The sequence below is a fragment of the Physeter macrocephalus genome, chromosome 11, assembly GCF_002837175.3.
Source record: "Physeter macrocephalus isolate SW-GA chromosome 11, ASM283717v5, whole genome shotgun sequence".
Lineage (NCBI taxonomy): Eukaryota > Metazoa > Chordata > Mammalia > Artiodactyla > Physeteridae > Physeter > Physeter macrocephalus.
In genome coordinates, this window is record NC_041224.1 from 36655910 (window position 1) to 36674210 (window position 18301).

Below are 18301 nucleotides of genomic sequence, written 5' to 3' on the forward strand. Positions count from 1 at the left end.
GGCTCACGGGCCCAGCCGCTCTGCGGCATGTGGGATCTTCCTGGACCGGGGCATGAACCTGTGTCCCCTGCATCGGCAGGCGGACTCCCAACCACTGCGCCACCAGGGAAGCCCTAGAATATACTTTAAAACCTCTAATATTAAAAGCCTACTTTTAAAAAAATAAATATATTTATTTATGGCTGTATTGGGTCATTGTTGCTGCGCGCGAGCTCTATCTAGTCGCGGCGAGCGGGGGCTACTCTTCGTTGCAGTGCACTGGCTTCTCATTGCGGTGGCTTCTCTTGTTGCGGAGCACAGGCTCTAGGTGCGCAGGCACAGTAGTTGTGGATTGCAGGGTCTAGAGCACAGGCTCAGTAGTTGTGGTGCACGGGCTTAGTTGCTCTGTGGCATGTGGGATCTTCCCGGACCAGGGCTCGGACCCGTGTCCCCTGCATTTGCAGGTGGATTCTTAACCACTGTGCCACCAGGGAAGTCCCTAAAAACCTACTTTTAATTACCACTTGCCTTCTAAGCTCAATCATTTAAAGTGAAGATTTAAAACCTTTTCCATTGTTATCCATTTAAATCTTTGTCTACGGAAGAAAGCAGTTTATGAGAAACACAGCTGCGCACTGTGAGTGCTGCAGTGTGGGCTCTGTTTGAAGCAGACAGTCTTGCATGAGTGTTGTGAGCCTCCCCTAACACAAGCCTAGAGAGGTGCCCATTGCATCTGGAGAGAGTCCAGACCAGGACGAGCTGGGCGTGGAGCCTGAGGAGCTCACCTTCCGCGAGGTGGAAGGGTGTCACCACTTTTCACTGAAGCCATTTAAACATATTCATTCCTCTCAGAAGGGAGTCCAGTTTAAAGAGAGATTTTATTTATCCTTTTACATACTTGGTAAATAGAATACAGCCTTAACGGGATACATTTAGGTCTAAAAAGTAAATTAAAAGTTTTACTAGGGAATCAGATGACAAGGCATTTTTGGTTTTGTGTGAATCTTGTTCTCTAGAGAGAAGAGTCAGTAATATATATATGACGTATAGCTTTCAGACATGGTCTAGAACACTGCCGAGCACTTGGCAGTAGTAGAGGGGCTCAGTCATTCCATGTGGAGTGACCAAGGCTCAGCACAGCCCCGGCACGCTCCTCCTCACGTCCACAGCCCTGGGAGGAACCAGTGTTTGCCGGGCAGAGGTCTCACGAGAGAGATCACATGTCTGTCTCTGTAGATTCACTGCGGACTCAGTTTGATTTTACTGTTTACTGTTGGTAGTGTTAATGGGGTGAGAAAGTCTAACTTGAGATGGATACTAGGATGCCTTTCCTTCCTTTGTATATGAAATTAATGCTGCATTTTCCCATATAATAAGTTTTTTTAAAAAAATAAATTTATTTGTCTTTGGCTGTGTTGGGTCTTCCTTGCTGCACGCGGGCTTTCTCTAGTTGCGGTGAGTGCGGGCTACTCTTTGTTGTGGTGCGTGGGCTTGTCATTGCAGTCTTGTTGCAGAGCATGGGCTCCAGGTGCATGGGCTTCAGTGGTTGTGGCTCACGGGCTCTAGAGCACAGGCTCAGTCATTGTGGCACACAGGCTTAGTTGCTCCGCGGCATGTGGGATCTTCCCGGACCAGGGTTCGAACCTATGTCCCCTGCATTGGCAGGCGGATTCTTAACCACTGCACCACCAGGGAAGCCCTCCCATATAGGTTTTTAGTGGTTAGAGAGTTGGAAAGGAGACTCGAGTGTCCTAGAATATGACTCAGCAGGAAGTTGTTTCTGTGCCTTCCCTTTCTAATGCTGTTTTACTCTTTTGCCCAATTTATACAACTTTAATAATTGGAAAATAGTTTAAAATATGGGACCCTCTTTGTCTTACATTTCAAAACTATTTACTGTTTGTCACCAATAGATTGCCTACAGGCCTTATTCCCTAAAGTAAAATATAGAAATAACAAAGTTACCGTTTTCCAGATAATACGTGCTTTTGTTCCACTTAAAAGCACACCTTAAAAATGGTGGGAATTAGAGCAGGGAGAAGTCTTTGATAGCACAGGATAAGTGCCCCAGAAGCAGGCGTTGTCACCTAGTCTTACAATCTCTTGAGCTACATTGATGCTGGGAGAGGTGAGGAGACAGCAGCCCTGACATCACCTCCAAAGCAAGTTAGGAGTTGCCAGGATTCCAAGCCAGGGCTAGAAGAGCAGGCTCCGTCTGGGTCTGTGCACGTGCTGCAGCTCAGAGATTGAGTTGTCTCCTTCAGGGCATCTAATGGGATTTCTGTCACTGGAATATCTACCTCTGAAGACGCCAGCCTACTGTGAGACTTCCAGATCTCAAGATAAATGTTGGTGGTTTTCAGCTTACAGTAATTAAGCATAAGATTGGCGTTAGGTGGTTTTGTGTGCATGTGGCATTATTAGATGAAAGAGGTAGAGACCAAGGGAGTCAGCGGGGCAGCTCTGCCCACCTCGGGGCTCAGTGTCAGGCTCGGAAGGAGCACGTGTTGATCATGTATCCATACCGTGCTAGCTGTGGTGCTGCATCATTTCTGTGTTTTCACTCTGGACTTCTGTGCCTAGCCCCCTTTCTTTCAACAGAGCACTCACCGCCACTTCTTTAGAACCCGCTGCTTTATTTCATTTCTTTGTTCAGCACCAGGAGTGGGCAGCGGGCCAAGGAGTGAAGCTTAGCCACACCGCTGCCCACCAGAGCCCCATGTGTAGAGGGTGGGTGGGCAGGGCCTAGCTGCGTTCCACATCTCCACCGGCTGCTGGTGTCCCGAGCTAAATGAGAGCCAGTGATGGTTTCTTTTATAGACTGAAGTATGCTGAAATGGTGGATGTGTGTTTTTTGGTTGATGCTTTAAAATGACATTTGCATTCTGTTTGCTGCAAACTTAGATTGATCGTTTTAATTTTTCTGTTGTGCTTGCTTTGCCATCACCTAGATTTCTTGGCTCTTATACTAGCTCTGACTACTTGGAAAGGAGCATCACGTGGTAAGACGGGGCATTGGTGTGAGGCTGTGACGTGAGGGTCCCTCGCTGTGGCACTGGCATTACGTGCACTTGCAGGTGTTAACATCGTCTTCAGTGCTTAGTCCAAACATCCAAAATGAGATAACGGCGCAGCTTTGAAGCTGATCATGACTAGACTCTGCGACAGTAGTCTTCTGTGAAAGTACATTCCAAGTGTCTGTGTGACTGCGTGTGCACGTAAAGCCGGTGCAGCTTTGGCTCTGCAGAGCTCAGAGGGCAGTGTTACAATTATGGGTCCTGTTTTAAAGATTTCTTTTGTGTGAATTTTACATGTTCTATATTAACAATTGGCAATCTGAAAAAATAAGCATACATTCACAATTTGATTTAAATGAGCCTTAAAAATCAAGCAGTATTTGCTACTCTAGCAATTGCTAAACAAAAAATGGATCTGGTAAATCCAGGGCAAATTTTGAAGTAAAAAAAATGTCCAGTGTTACTGGAACACAGCAGTACCCTTTCATTTACAAGCTGTTTTTGGCTGCTTTGGGGCAGAGTTTGAATAGCTGTGACAGAGGCTGTATGGCCAAGAAGCTAATAGCATTTCCTGTCAGCCCTTGACTAAAGGGCTTGCCAGCCCCTGGCCCATGATGTCACCTTCTGTGGTGCCTAGCCTGCGCCAGAAGCTGGCGCTTCATGCCTTCTTAGGCACTACACCAGGAGGGAATCTAATGAGGATTTGGGCCAGTAAATGTTTTTCAGAATATTTGGAAGACTTCATTAAACCTACCAGCCATTACTGTTTTTTGTAGACCACAGTGTTGAATAGTACAAGTATACCCCGAATTTCATCTGCCTTTTGGTTGCCATCTTTTGGATGTTTTACTAATATTCTTAAAATACCTGTGCTGTCTTTACATCTCTTGTGCTGATGACTGGTTGAACTCATTTGTGTATTTTGTAGAGTACCCATACTCATAGGGGTAAATTGTGAAATTCTCCATTAAAAATAAAAAACTCAGCGATACTTAGAAGAATGGGAACTTGCTTTGTAAATGTGGATCCATCTGCAGGTGTTGGCATTTCCTCATTTTTCCACAGGGGGAAGTCTGCTGAGGCTGAAGCTGTGGACAGGCCGTTTGGGGAGAAGCGCTATGAACCACTGCAGGCCACACCACCCCCTCCACCGCCACCCGCCCAGTACAGCCAGGCCACCCAGCCTGGCCCCAGCACCACCCTCAGCCTCCACTCACACACCAAGGGGACACTCGGCGAAGGTAGGCGGCTCAGGAGTTGGCAGGACCACTGTAATAGACTCACACTTACAAGATGAAAAGTACGTGCTCAAAACCTCTGGGCTGAGAACAGCGAAAAATAAGGGTTTTGTTAAAAGTATCTCTTCTTTTTTATGATAATGACAGTTATATCGGACAAGCCTTTTAGCTAAATAGATTTTAATCTGCCTCCTTAACATAGCTTAATTTCTGGAAGTAGTTTTTGTTTAGCAGTACGCCCCAAACTGAATGTTTGAATGGTGGTTTGTAAAAATTATGGTGATGTCCGTCTTCGCACGTGGATATAGGGTGGCCGTAGAGTTTCACATGATATGTGTCCCTGAGCACCTCGTTTTTGCATTTGTGTTCCGTGGCGGCGGCTCATCAAGATAGATCCCATCAGCTCCAGAGCGCTCACCTCAGGGTGGCGTCCCTGCGTGTGCACCCACGTCTTCTCCTTCACATCTCTGAGCAGTAACTGTCTCTCTTCCCGGGCCACTGGCCCAGCTCCTCTCCCCCCGTCCTGCTTCCTTCATTTTCCTCTCCCCTTCCCCATAATCCTTCCCTTTGCCTTCCAGCAAGTGCCACTGCCTCATGCCACCTTCCCAGCTCCACAGCCATTAGACGTCCTGGAAGGGACTGTTGGCCTCCACCCTCCCAACATCTCTCTTCTCATTTGGTGCTTTCAAAGGATACACCACAGTTCACCCATCTCCTGGTGATGTTTTGCTACTAGAAACAGTGCTCCTCTGTATTTATGTAGGAGTCCAATCCCAGGGGTATAATTTGATATTACTTTATGTTAGGATTTTCTTTACACACTATCATGTCTGCAGATAAAGTTTAAATTTTTACTCTCCAAACCTTATGCCATTTTTGCACTGGTTGAGACATCTAGTAAAGTAGTAAATGTTGAGTTGAAGTGATGGTGGCAGACATCTTTTGCTAGTTCCCCATTGTGGGGAGAAAGGATTGAATGTTTCACCGTTACAATGTTAGCTGTAGGGGTTTTTGTAGGTGCCTTTTATTATGTTTAGAATGATCCCTTCTAGTCCTAGTTTGCTGAAAGCATTTTGTCAACTGTTTTTTTCTTGTATGTACATTGTCCCTCAGTATCCACAGGGGACTGATTCCAGGACCCCCCCCCTTCACCCCCATCCCACCATGCACACTGAAATCTGCGGATACACAAGTCCCCTGTGTAACTGGTGTAGTACAGTCAATCCTCTGTGTCCATGGGCTCTGCATCCGCAGATACAGAGGGCCAAACGCACTAAGATGATCCTAAGATTTGTCTCCTTCATTCTGTTTCTGTAATAAGTTATCTTACTATGTTCGCAAGGAGCTTTGGTTTATAATTTCCTTATAATGTCCTTGTCTGGTTTTGGTATCAAAGTTGTGCTAGTTTCATGAAAGAGAGCTGGGACGTGTTCCCTCTTTTTCTCATTTCTGGAAGAGTTTGTATAGCACTGATATGATTTTTTCCTTAATTATTTCATAGAATTCAGTTGGTGCTATTTTGCACTGCCACCAGTGGTACAGAGGGTCCCTGACTTATGACGGTTTGACTTTACGTGGTGCAGAAGCGATACACATTCACTAGAAACTACTTCGAATTTCGATCTTTTCTCAGGTTAGCAATAAGCAATACAGTTTCTCATGAAGCTGGGCAGCGGCTGTGAGAAGAGCCCCCCAGTCAGACGCTGCATCACGGGGGTGAATAACTGACACACTTTGAACTGTCCTGGACCCAGACAGCTAGTCTGTTTTTTACTTACAGGACAGTATTCAATAGATCACTTGAGATATTTAACACTTTGTTATAATATTTTGTGTTAGATGATCTTGCCCAACTGTAGGCTAGTGAGAGTATTCTGAGCACGTTCAGGGAGACTGGGCTGAGCTACAATGTTCTGGTAGGTCCCATGTATTAAGCACATTTTTGACTTTGAACTTCCCCTGGGAAGTCAAGGAAGATCTGTACATGGAAATTTCTGTTATTCCACATCTTTGCCAATGCTTGGCATTACCAAACTTGTAAGTTTTGCCAATTTAACGGATGTGAAATGATGTTTTTTGCTTTTGTTTTGCATTTTCCTAATTAATAGTGATGTTGAATATCTTATTATATGATTACCGGTTAGTCTAGTCTTCACTTGTGTTTTTGCTTGTTCAGGTCTTTGCCTATTTTCCTATTGGTTGATTCTTTCTTATGGATGTATAGGTATTCTTCATAGGTTTTGGATCCTAATTTTTTTTTAAATCAGTTATACATGTTGTAAATAGCTTCTGCCAATCTGTGACTTTAACTTTAATTATGGTGAGTTTCGTAGTACTGATTTTTTTTTTTTTTAACATGGCCAGTTTTTTGTCATTCTGTTTCTATTTTATTGTGGACACTGGAGCGGGGTCACTCCGATGCCAGTCTCTGGAGGCCAGGACTCCCAGCCACATAACCCTGACTCCAGGCAGCAGGTACATGAACACTGTCCCAGGTGTCCCTGCTACCTCCTGGCCCCTCAGCATCACACACGGCCACCAGGGGTCAAGAGTGTCCTCAGACTGCTGACCCAGACCCAGTCATTGACTCTGACACCAGGACAGGTTAAGATGAGAGGGACATCAAATGACTGTTAGAACTTGTGTCAGGAAGGGCGTTTTTTGGTTTTTGTTCTCTGTATGGATGAAAAATTGTTTCAAGATTTATTCCTAAAAACTTAGTTTAACATGGTCACCACGGTCTCCCACAGAATATCACTTGATACTTTCATGAATGAATTACTCATCTGGATAGATTTTATTCTTGACCCATTATAACATCTTTTCCATATCACAAACCATTGCAGTCAGTTAGAGATGGGTTTGTAATTCTTTTTTTGTTCAAGCCACCGAATGTACTTTATTGTTTTTCTTATTGAAGTATAGTTGACTTTTATAATATTAGTTGTGTTTTTTTTTTTTTTTTTTTTGGGCTGTACGCGGGCCTCTCACTGCCGTGGCCTCTCCCGTTGCGGAGCACAGGCTCCGGACACACTGGCTCACGGGCCCAGCCGCTGCGCGGCATGTGGGACCTTCCTGGACCGGGGCACGAACCCACGTCCCCTGCATCGGCAGGTGGACTCTCAACCGCTGCGCCACCAGGGAAGCCTATAATATTAGTTTTGATGTACAACATAGTAATTCAATATTTTTACAGATTATACTCTGTTTTCAGGAAGTTTTTGAAATACTTACACGTGTGTGTTTTTCAGGTAATTCCATGTCATTGGATTTTCAGAGCTCTTTAGTGTCCAAACCAGACCCACCTCCATCTCAGAATAAGCCAGCAGCTTACAGACCAGCCAACCGAGAAGACGCTGCCCAGTCTGCTTTCTATCCCCAGAAAAGTTTCCCAGATAAAGCCCCAGCTAACGGGGCCGAACAGACTCAGAAAACGATCACTCCAGCATACAATCGATTCACACCAAAACCATATACAAGTTCTGCGCGGCCATTTGAACGCAAGTTTGAAAGTCCTAAATTCAGTCACAATCTCCTGACGAGTGAAACTACACATAAACCTGACTTGCCTTCCAAAGCCCCCACTTCTCCGAAAACTCTGGTGAAAGCACACGGTTCCACGCAGCCTCCGGAGTTTGACAGTGGAGTTGAGACGTTCTCTGTCCACGCAGATAATAAGCCTAAATATCAAGTAAACAGTATCAGCACAGGGCCTAAAGCTGTGCCCGTGAGGTAAGATTTTTGCCTTTTTCTTGGCCTGGTGATGTCTCTCACATGAGTTGGGTGTAGTTTTGGGAACCTGACTGATGATTTCAACTCAAACTTTAAGCTGAATGGTGTTGTCCAAAATGTTGGAATGACTAAAGGTTCTGCAAAAGGCACTAAAGCTGGTGCTCATTATCTCCATTGTGTAAGAAACCAGGCTGAGAGGCACTGTATTTCACTCAGGGTCACACAGCCGTGCTCAGGGAGCCTAGACCCAGCCACTGGTCTGACTTCTGACCTCAGAGCCAGACTCCTAACCAGCCCTGGCTTCCCATGACCTCTGACCTCCAGCTGGGGAGGCACGTTTGGAGAATATCCTAAAAATAAGAGTATCTGTATTCCTCATCCAGTGTTTATTCAACAGTGAGTTTGAAAAGAAGTAAAGATGTAATAACCTCAAAATGGTTGTTTAAAAAGTTTTCTTGGGCTTCCCTGGTGGCGCAGTGGTTGGGAGTCCGCGTGCTGATGCAGGGGACGTGGGTTAGTGCCCCGGTCCGGGAGGATCCCGCATGCCGCGGAGCGGCTGGGCCCGTGAGCCACGGCCGCTGGGCCTGCGCGTCTGGAGCCTGCGCTCCACAACGGGAGAGGCCACAACAGTGAGAGGCCTGCGTACTGCAAAAAAAAAAAAAAAAAAAAAAAAAAACGAGCTTTCTTAATAGTTTTGGTCAGATGGCTGAGCAAATGAGATGAAGCCAGCCTGCCTGGAGCCGTGCTCCCTACACCCCTTCCCTCATCTGCACAGTGACGGACCACACCCGTGCTGGCCACGCAGAAACCTCCCTAAGCCACTGACGCAGAAAGTACTCGCGGGTCACCTGCAGGCTGCCTCCCGAGCGGAAGGACAGCCAGGGGGATGTGGAGGAGCAGGCCCCCCTCAAAGGGGCCCTGTGGTACCATTGCCCCAGGGAGCCCATCCCCATCACTCTGGCCACAGAGGAGTGAAGCCGCAGCTCCTGCACTTACTTTCATTTTGTTGGCCCATCTTTCTGCTCACCTTCAGTCCTGGCTCAAAACTTCGCTTCAAGAAGTCCTGAGAACCTGCACTTTTGAAGAATTGGTACCACATCCCCTCTGCCTCGGGCGTCTTTGTGTGAACCACGTGAATGGACCATTTCCTCTCCATGAGCGATTGCCCACACCAGAGTCTTTATTACCTCACGGAACTGGGCATCTGTGCTTAGGGAGTGGGGAGGCCAATGCACACCAGAAATCCTCAGGAGAGAGCAAGCCTAATTAGTGTATTTTATCAGGTCTAAGATGCCATCAGTTGTGAGATGCACCACTGTCTTACGTATCACTAAGAAGGAAAAAACATGCTACCAATTAAACCATGATGTGCCATCAATTTTAAAACACCAATTTCATGGATGTAAAGTATTGGGTGAGCAATGTATCAGGCTTTGCATGTTCTGATTGCAAAAATCAGTAATGAAGGGAACTTGACTAGTTACCTTTAAAAATGACATTGACTTCTCGAGGAAGAATATGCTTATTTATCCCGGTGAGTAAAGTCTGTCGGTCACTGAAAACTTATCAAAGTAAGTAACTGCTTGATTATATGGGGAGATAAAAATAGAATGAAACCACTGATAGACTAGCAGTGAAAGCTCCCGTATGTCACTAGGAATGTACTCATTAGCCATTTCTGAACTCTCAGTTCCTCAGCTGTAGAAGAGGATGAAGATGAGGATGGTCACACTGTGGTGGCCACCGCCCGCGGCGTATTTAACAGCAACGGCGGGGTGCTGAGCTCCATAGAGACCGGCGTTAGTATAATTATCCCACAAGGAGCCATTCCTGAGGGAGTCGAGCAGGAAATCTATTTCAAGGTCTGCCGAGACAACAGCATCCTCCCGCCTTTGGATAAGGAGAAAGGTGAGTGTGTGATTTCCTGCTTAGTTTCAGTAACTCGAGTTGCCCTGTGTGCTCTTCAAAGCTTATCGTGCTCAGTATACTGACAGGATACCCTAGACCTCTTTTCTACTCCCACCCTGGCTGCCCTCAGAGGTTCCTTCTACTAGGGAGGGCCTCTCAAATGAGCACTGTGGAGAGGGGAGCCTGTGCTACCTTCACTGTGACAGTGACAATAGGGGACGGGTCATTGGGCACTCCTGTACCTGCCAGCCAGTCTTAGCCGACCTCACCAGATTTGTCTTTGAATCATTCCTGCCTTGCGGCTCTAGAGCTGGATTAGGTAACACCCACTCCAAAGGCCTTGCTCTGTGCCGCCACCTGCTGGTGGAACGTAAGGTTCTCGGGTTAGGTCTTCCTCACCGCGCAGACCTAGCACAAGTGAACACGCCGCAGAGGAGGAAGCATCCCCATCGGCTGTCGCGGTGTGTGTTTCTGAGCTGCTTCAGGAATCTAGGAATGCTCTTATTTTTCACAGTCTTCCAGATCTGTCAGGATGATATGATAATGAACCATGTTGCAACTTCTTTTAGAATACTTTAGCTCATTTTTGTACATTTTGCCAGAATACTAACATGTTGGCTCTCGTGCACGAATCTCTTAAACCAAGTCTGTAGCAAATAATACAGCATTAAAAACAAAAATATAAGTAACATTTGTAAAATGTTTGAGTATGTCTTATACCATAAGAATGCTGTGATTGAATGAAATAGCCACCAGCAACGTTGTGGCTATTTTAATTGAAACGGGCTAGAAGTGTAAAATACACACCAGTTTCAAAGATTCAGTATATTGCTCACATGTTGAAATAATGTTCTGGATGTTGGGTTATATAAAATATTAAAATTGACTTCAACTGTTCCTTTTTAATGTGGCTACTGGAAAATATTAAGTTACATGTGTGGATCCTGTTACATTTTTCTTGGTCAGTGCTACTATAGAGAACTAACCCTCTTTGGCTTTAAAGCATATGGTTAGAAGGAGCGTGAGGAGAACTGTGGGTCTAGAAGGAAGCCAGCCGTCTAACCTCTCTCCCCCTGCCCCGCCCCAGGTGAGACCCTGCTGAGCCCCTTAGTGATGTGCGGGCCCCATGGCCTCAAGTTCCTGAAGCCTGTGGAGCTGCGCTTACCACACTGTGCGTCCATGACTCCTGACGGTTGGTCTTTTGCTCTAAAATCATCCGACTCCTCGTCGGGTATGCTGTCTTCACTCTGTCCTTTGGGGGCTTTGGGTACTGTCGTTGATTGACCCCTGGGCTGACGGAGCTACCCGTACTGTCTGTGCACAGATCCTCCCTCTGTTCCTGTGGCCTTGTAGGCATCACCAGTGTTTTGGAGTTTATTTGTGGTGCATATATTGTAAATGAACACTGAAAGGTAGAGAAGCTTCTGCCTTGTAAACATTGATGATTTGGCCAAAGGTTGAATGTTTCTTGGTGTTCAACAAAATTATTTGTTCTGTCAAAATTTTTAAGATGAGGTGGGAGAATTGATCTTGTCCTACATATATATGCATTTTCATCTTTATACTAAAATGATTTGATTCCTTTATGTAATAATTTCTATTTTTGGTTACTATTTCTCAGTCTACAAAGTGTATATATATACTTTGTAGGTGTGTGTGTGTGTGTGTGTGTGTGTATACACACACACAGTAGAGAAACTTGAAAGATAAAAGACCTTACACTGTGATCATACTTGGCCATGGTTTTTCCATGTAAAACTCAAAATAACTTCTGTAATACACTTTTTAAATGGCTTTTTGCTGTCGAGATCATAATTTCAAAGCTTCCATTGCATTTTCACATTTCTCACTTCCTTGGGTGACTAAGTCAGTTAGACTAAAGTCAGAACTTACTGTATTTATGGCATAGAACACTTTAATTGAACCTGATGTAGAAAAAAAGAATTTAAAGTTCTTCTTCTGAATTTTTGATAAATCAGATGAGCATTATACAGTTTTAGTTTGGTACAGTATGAAATAGAGTTTTATGGTATAAAGAACATATTTTAATATTACCCAACATAAAATATTACATATATTCATTCACAAGTACCCCATTTTCTGGGAAAAGTTCTTCAGGGACTCCACTGAGAAACATTTTATTAGCCTAGTTTGAACTAATGAATTACATTAATAAAACTGCATTTAAAACATATATTCCAAAAGTCTGGTTTTAGTGTGGGCTGTGATCATCCTCTAGCCCAAAATAGGTTGAGGGTCCTTAAAGTAACTATCTGTCATTACTTGTTTTATAAGCGATTTTTTTTCCAGATAAGAAAAAAATCAGTATGCTTCGTATAATTTGTTTTGTGCCACAGAACATAAGTTATTTTGTTAGATTGAAACAACTTACTTTTTCCTGTGTTAAATTTGAGTATGTACACCTAGAAGAGAAATGTAAGAGAAATGTAATTTTATGTAATTCTGTGTGGCTTTGGAATGCTTTTGCTACTATAAATTTCTGTTTTAAAAAGTCAAGGGTAGATTTTGATAGCTACTGACTTAATTCCAAGAAGTATTTATTAGTATATTGGAAAGAATTTTGAACCTAAAGATAGTTTTTCCCAAGAGTTGTCATAACTCTATCTCATTGCCTAAACAATTTATCTGCAGTATTGCATAAGCTCACATGTATCTGTGAAGTTAAACCCCTCTGTTTTAAACTGCTGAGCCCACCATGACTCAGACATCGCTTAGGTAACGGACAGTTTACAGTCTGCAGGGTGTTTAGCAGCCTCCCTGGCCTCCACCTGCTAGATGCCAGTTGTGACAAGCAAAATTGCCTCCAGACATTGTCCCCTGGGGGGCAGAACTGCTCCTACAGGCAGCAGCTTTGACTGTCACTTACCATGGACAAAAGAGATGTACGGCTGTCCCAGCCTTCTTTACGATGAGTCCACTGCCAGGGCTCCTTAGCTGTAGCTGCAAATCTCAAATCACCTGGTAAAAAGCTGGTTAAAAACTCCAAAGCCCAGGCCCTGCTTCAGTCTTACTCAGTTCAGTGACTTTTGGAAGCATCATGAATGGTTTTGTTGTACAGCAGGATCAGGGCTAAGAATCTCTGGCCCAGTCTCAATGAATTTTTTTTTTTTTTTTTTTTTTTTGGGTAAAGGGGAGGAGGCTCCTTAAGAACCGAATTCTGCAGAATGTTCAGGGTTTCATTTGGTCGGTCAAGTGTGAGATATGTGTTCTCATACTCAGCTCAAATGGGGTGATCATATAATTATAGTCTAAACTTTTGAAAGTGAAAGAAGGGTACTCGTAATAAGTGTTTGGACTCAGGGGCAAACTGGAACTGTCCCAGGCACATGATCACCCTAACTTTTATTCATTTTTTAAAAGGCTCAAACTTGAAAACATAAAAAATAGAAATCTGCAACAGCTTTTGGATCATTAGATTCCAGTGGGTCTCCAATGAAGTAAATATATATAGCACTAACAGTTTTGGTACAAGTGCAGTATGCTGAAGAAATAGAGGAAAATTGTATCTAAATATATATGTTTATGTTTGTCCCATGATTGCAAAGCATTAGAGATAGCAGTTTAACCAACCAGAAATGACATGAACTTTTTTTTTCTCTCGTAGGTGATCCTAAAACTTGGCAAAACAAGTGTCTTCCTGGAGATCCAAATTATCTTGTTGGAGCAAACTGTGTTTCTGTCCTGATTGACCACTTTTAATTCTTAAAATATAGGAACTTGATTAAATAATGTGAAACTGGGTTAAACTTACTAAATATAAATGGAACCACTCCATCAAGTATTATACTTTTCCTAGAATTGATACTGCAGTGTGTTAGTATCACACGCTTTGTTTGAACTGGAGAGGCTGAGTGAACATACCCTGAACCGTGCTCGGGAAACATGCTGCCTGCTGCATGTTGGGGGCTGGTGTTGGCTACAGGCTCCAAGATGTGATGCTTTGTAATGAGTTTTGTACTTTTATTTGGTCACTGCTTAACTTCACATATTGATTGATTTCCGTTAAAATACCAGCCAGTAAATGGGGTGCATTTGAGTTCTGTTCTTTCCAAAGTACACTGTTTCAGACTTTATTGTGGCCCTGGCCTGGCATACACATTTTTATTATGCATGAGGTAATCACACGTTTTTAAAAAGCACCTCAAATGTATAACCAGTGTAGTGGATTTAACAGAAATGTACAGCAAGGGGAATTTATAGGTTTTTTTTTTGGTGGGGCGGGGCAAGTGAAGACAATTACTTAGTGTATATGAAAACTCATTTTTCTTAGGGAAGGACACCAAAGCATGTGAGAGTGGTTCTGTGGCCTCTTTGGATCTATAAGTTAACCATATCACCATAGACATACTAACCAGCAGGAATGCCTTACCCTTGTGTTTTTAATTCTTAGATCGTTCTGTGTATTACTAAGTTTTTATGGCTTTTGTGCACATCTAGATACTGTATCATGAAAAGATTGAGTAAATTGTGGATTTGGTGGTTTCAGAAATGTGTAATCACCCAGAAGAAAATAATGGTGTGATTTGGGGTGGTTTTTTTTTGTTTTGTTTGTTTGGCAAGGGGCAGTGGTGGTTTTCTCTCTCTTTTTTTTTTTTTGGCTATGCATTTAAAAACTTTTGATGTTTTAAGGATGCTTGTACATAAGGCGTGCATACCACTTTGTTCTTGGTTTGTAAATTAACTTTTATAAACTTTACCTTTTTTATACATAAACAAAACCAAGTTTCTTAAGGCTACCTTTGTATTCTCTCCTGTACCTCTTGAGCCTTGAACTTTGACCTCTGCAGCAATAAAGCAGCATTTCTATGACACACACAAGGTCAGTTTTTTAAGAAAAAGAATGCACAGTTGTTACATTTTTAAATGCTGCATTCAAAAGATAGTTACTCAGAATTCTCTAGTTTGAATAAATTCTTGCAAAGTATCCCTATTGTAATTTGTGATATGATGCTGTGCCCTAAAGTGTATTTTTTTACTAATAGACAATTTATTATGGCACATCAGCACAATTTCTGTTTAGATAATACAGCACTACATTCTGTTAATCAATAGGTGTGACTGAATTTCTTTTGCAGTTATTAAAAAAAATCTCAAATTTCTAAATCTGCAGAATAAAACTTTTTAAAATAAAATGCTGGTTTGGTCTGTTTGCCCACTATTTCTAGTATTGTTTAACTTCATAATCCTAGTTTAAAATCGTGCATGCTGATCCTCATCACCCAGTTGCCTGCCTCCACGTTGGTCCTGGTGGGGGTGGGGGATTTGGAGTGAGCCCCTGTTGCCAGTGCATCCTGGCAGAAGACAGAGCAGGAGAAGGGGGGGCAGGCGGAGTCTTCCCACTGTGCCTGTAAGTGTATGTGGATGTATGTGTTTATTCGTGTTCTGTAGGGCCAACTTGTATATGGTTTTGCCTCCTCCCTTATAGTTTTTAGAAAAACATAACATGGGCCGATTGTGGGGATATGATCTGCAGTTCGTGCAGATGCCACCAGAAAATTACCAGAGCTAATCAATGAATTTAGTAAAGTCGCAGGATTCAAAATTAACAAACAGAAATCTCTTGCATTCCTATACACTAACAATGAAAGATCAGAAAGAGAAATTAAGGAAACAATCCCATTTACCACTGCAACAAAAAGAATAAATTATCTAGGAATAAACATACCTAAGGAGGCAAAAGACCTGTATGCAGCAAAGTATAAGATACTGATGAAATAAAGATGACACAAACAGATGGAGAGATATACCATGTTCTTGGACTGGAAGAATCAATGTGAAAATATACTACCCAAAGCAATCTACAGATTCAGTGTACTCCCTATCAAATTACCAATGGCATTTTTCACAGAATTAGAACAAAGAATTTTACAATTTGTATGGAAACACCTTGAGTAGCCCAAGCAATCTTGGTGGGGCGGGGGAGGGGGGAAATGGAGCTGGAGGTATCAGGGTCCCTGACCGGACTATACTACAAAGCTACAGTAATGAAGACACTATGGTACTCGTACAAAAACAAATACAGATCAATGGAACAGGATAGAAAGCCCAGAGATAAACCCATACACCTGTGGTCACCGAATCTATAACAGAGGAGGCAAGGATATACAGTGAAGCAAAGACAGCCTCTTCAATAAGTGGTGCTGGAAAAATGGACAGCTACATGTAAAAGAATGAAATGAGAACACTCCCTAACACCATACACAAAAATAAACTCCAAATGGATTAAAGACCTAAATGTAAGGCCAGACACGATAAAACTCTTAAGAGGAAAACATAGGCAAAACACTCTTTGATGTAAATCGCACCAAGATCTTTTTTGACCCACCTCCTAAAGTAATGAGAAAAACAAAAACAAATGGGACCTAATTAAACAAAAGCTTTTAGCACAGCAAAGAAAACCATAAACAAGATGAAAAGACAGTCTTCAGAATGGGATAAAATATTTGCAAATGAATCAACGGACAAAGGATTAATCTCCAAAATATACAAACAGCTCATGCAACTCAATATCAAAAAAACAACCCAATAAAAAAATGGGCAGGGGCTTCCCTGGTGGCGCAGTGGTTGAGAGTCCGCCTGCTGATGCAGGGGACACGGGTTCGTGCCCCGGTCCGGGAAGATCCCACATGCCACGGAGCGGCTGGGCCCATGAGCCATGGCCGCTGAGCCTGCGCATCTGGAGCCTGTGCTCTGCAACGGGAGAGACCACAACAGTGAGGCCCGCATACCGCAAAAAAAAAAAAAAAAAAAACAGAAAACCTAAATTGACATTTCTCCAAAGAAGACATAGAAGGCCAACAAACACATGAAAAGATGCTCAACATCCCTAATTATTAGAAAAATGCAAATCAATACTCTAATGAGGTATCACCTTACACTGTTCAGAATGGCCATCATCAAAAAGTCTGCAAACAAATGGTGCAGAGGGTGTGGAGAAAAGGAAACCCTCCTACACTGTTGGTGTGAACGTAAACTGGTACAGCCACTATGGAAGTATGGAAGTTCCTTAAAATAAAAATAGAGCTGCCATATGATCTAGTAATCACACTTGGGCATACATAAGGAGAAAACCATTAATTCCAAAAGATGCATGCATCCCAATGTCCAGTGAGCACTATTTAAAATAGCAAACACATGGAAGAAACCTAAGTATCCATCGACAGATGAATGGATAAAGAAGTGGTGCACATACACAATGGAATACTATTCAGCCATAACAGAATGAAATAATGCCATTTGCAGCAACATGAATGGACCTAGAGATAAGTATACTAACTGAAGTGAGTTAGAAAATGACAAATATCATATGATACCACATATTTGGAATCTAAAAAACGATACAAATGAACTTATTTACAAAAAAGAAACAGTCACAGACCTCAAAAACAAACTTAGGCATTTGTGTTAGCCATTTGTGGAAATCCACTTACTCTTTTATTAATTTCTAGTTTTTTATATTCAATAAATATACCTGAATTAAAACAAAACACAAACTTATGGTTTCCAAAGGGGAAAGGGTAGGGGAGGGATGAATTAGGAGGTTGGATTAACATATACTCACTACTGTATATAAAATAATCAACAAGGATCTACTGTATAGTGCAGGGAAATCTCAATATTGTGTAGTAACCTATATGGGAAAAGAATCTGAAAATGAATAGATATTTGTTTATTTATAACTGAATCACATAACTGGGCACCTACCAGGCACTGGTGGGGGACAACGAACACCTAAGGGGATGGGATGAACCCCTGAGCAACCAGGTAGGACATGGGAGGCGGGGCGGAGAGGGGAGGAGAAGTGGAGGCAGGATGGGACCAGTGCCCTGGAGGGGTGGCTGTGGGAGAGGAGGGGTTCCCATGCCCAGAGGGGCCCACCCATGGTGAGGGGAGCAACGGGGACAGGGAGGTACCCTAGGGAGATGGGAGGATCGGAAGGGAATGCGGCCAGAATTTCCCCTGCCCACTTGGGCCCTGGGACCCTGCTGATGTCCCGGGCCTGATCCTCTGTGCTCAGAGGGCCCTTCCGGCTGCGCTGAGCCTAAGCTCTGTCTATGTACCCCCACCCAGGGCCTTACTTCTACATTCCACACTCCAACGACCCCTCCAACCATGCTGCCATTGTTGGTGGCACAAGTCCTTAGTGTAGGTCCCACCCCCGCCTAAGCCCCACCCCCACAGCTGAGGCCTTTTCCAGTTTTGGGGTTTTTTTTTGCTCTTGTGCTTCTGTTTTAACTTGTTGTTACTGTTTCACTTATATTTTTTATTTTTTCTAATATATTTTTTATTTTCCTAATTTTATTTTATTTTTTATTCTTTGTTATTGTACTTTTTTTTTCTTCTTTTTTCTTTTGCCACACCATACAGCCACAGAGAGCCTCAGACCCCAGGGAACCTCAGACCCCA

At 43.2% G+C, this 18301-nt stretch overlaps 1 protein-coding gene across 7 annotated transcripts in view; it reads left to right on the plus strand.

Annotated features, from left to right (window-relative positions):
* The window catches only part of TJP1 (tight junction protein 1), a 118022-nt gene extending 103405 nt beyond the window's left edge, over positions 1 to 14617 (plus strand). For 3 of the 7 annotated variants that reach the window (XM_028494967.2, XM_024129726.3, XM_024129730.3), the window contains 5 exons: positions 4062 to 4237; positions 7486 to 7966; positions 9657 to 9874; positions 10962 to 11105; positions 13500 to 14617. In XM_028494967.2, the coding sequence (XP_028350768.1) occupies positions 4062 to 4237; positions 7486 to 7966; positions 9657 to 9874; positions 10962 to 11105; positions 13500 to 13594 (1114 nt within the window). In that variant the 3' untranslated portion in view covers positions 13595 to 14617. Of the gene's footprint in view, positions 1 to 4061; positions 4297 to 7485; positions 7967 to 9656; positions 9875 to 10961; positions 11106 to 13499 lie in introns of those variants that run through there. The other 4 variants (XM_024129728.3, XM_024129731.3, XM_024129727.3 and 1 more) reach the window with 3 other exon arrangements.
* The last annotated feature ends 3684 nt before the right edge of the window (positions 14618 to 18301 follow it).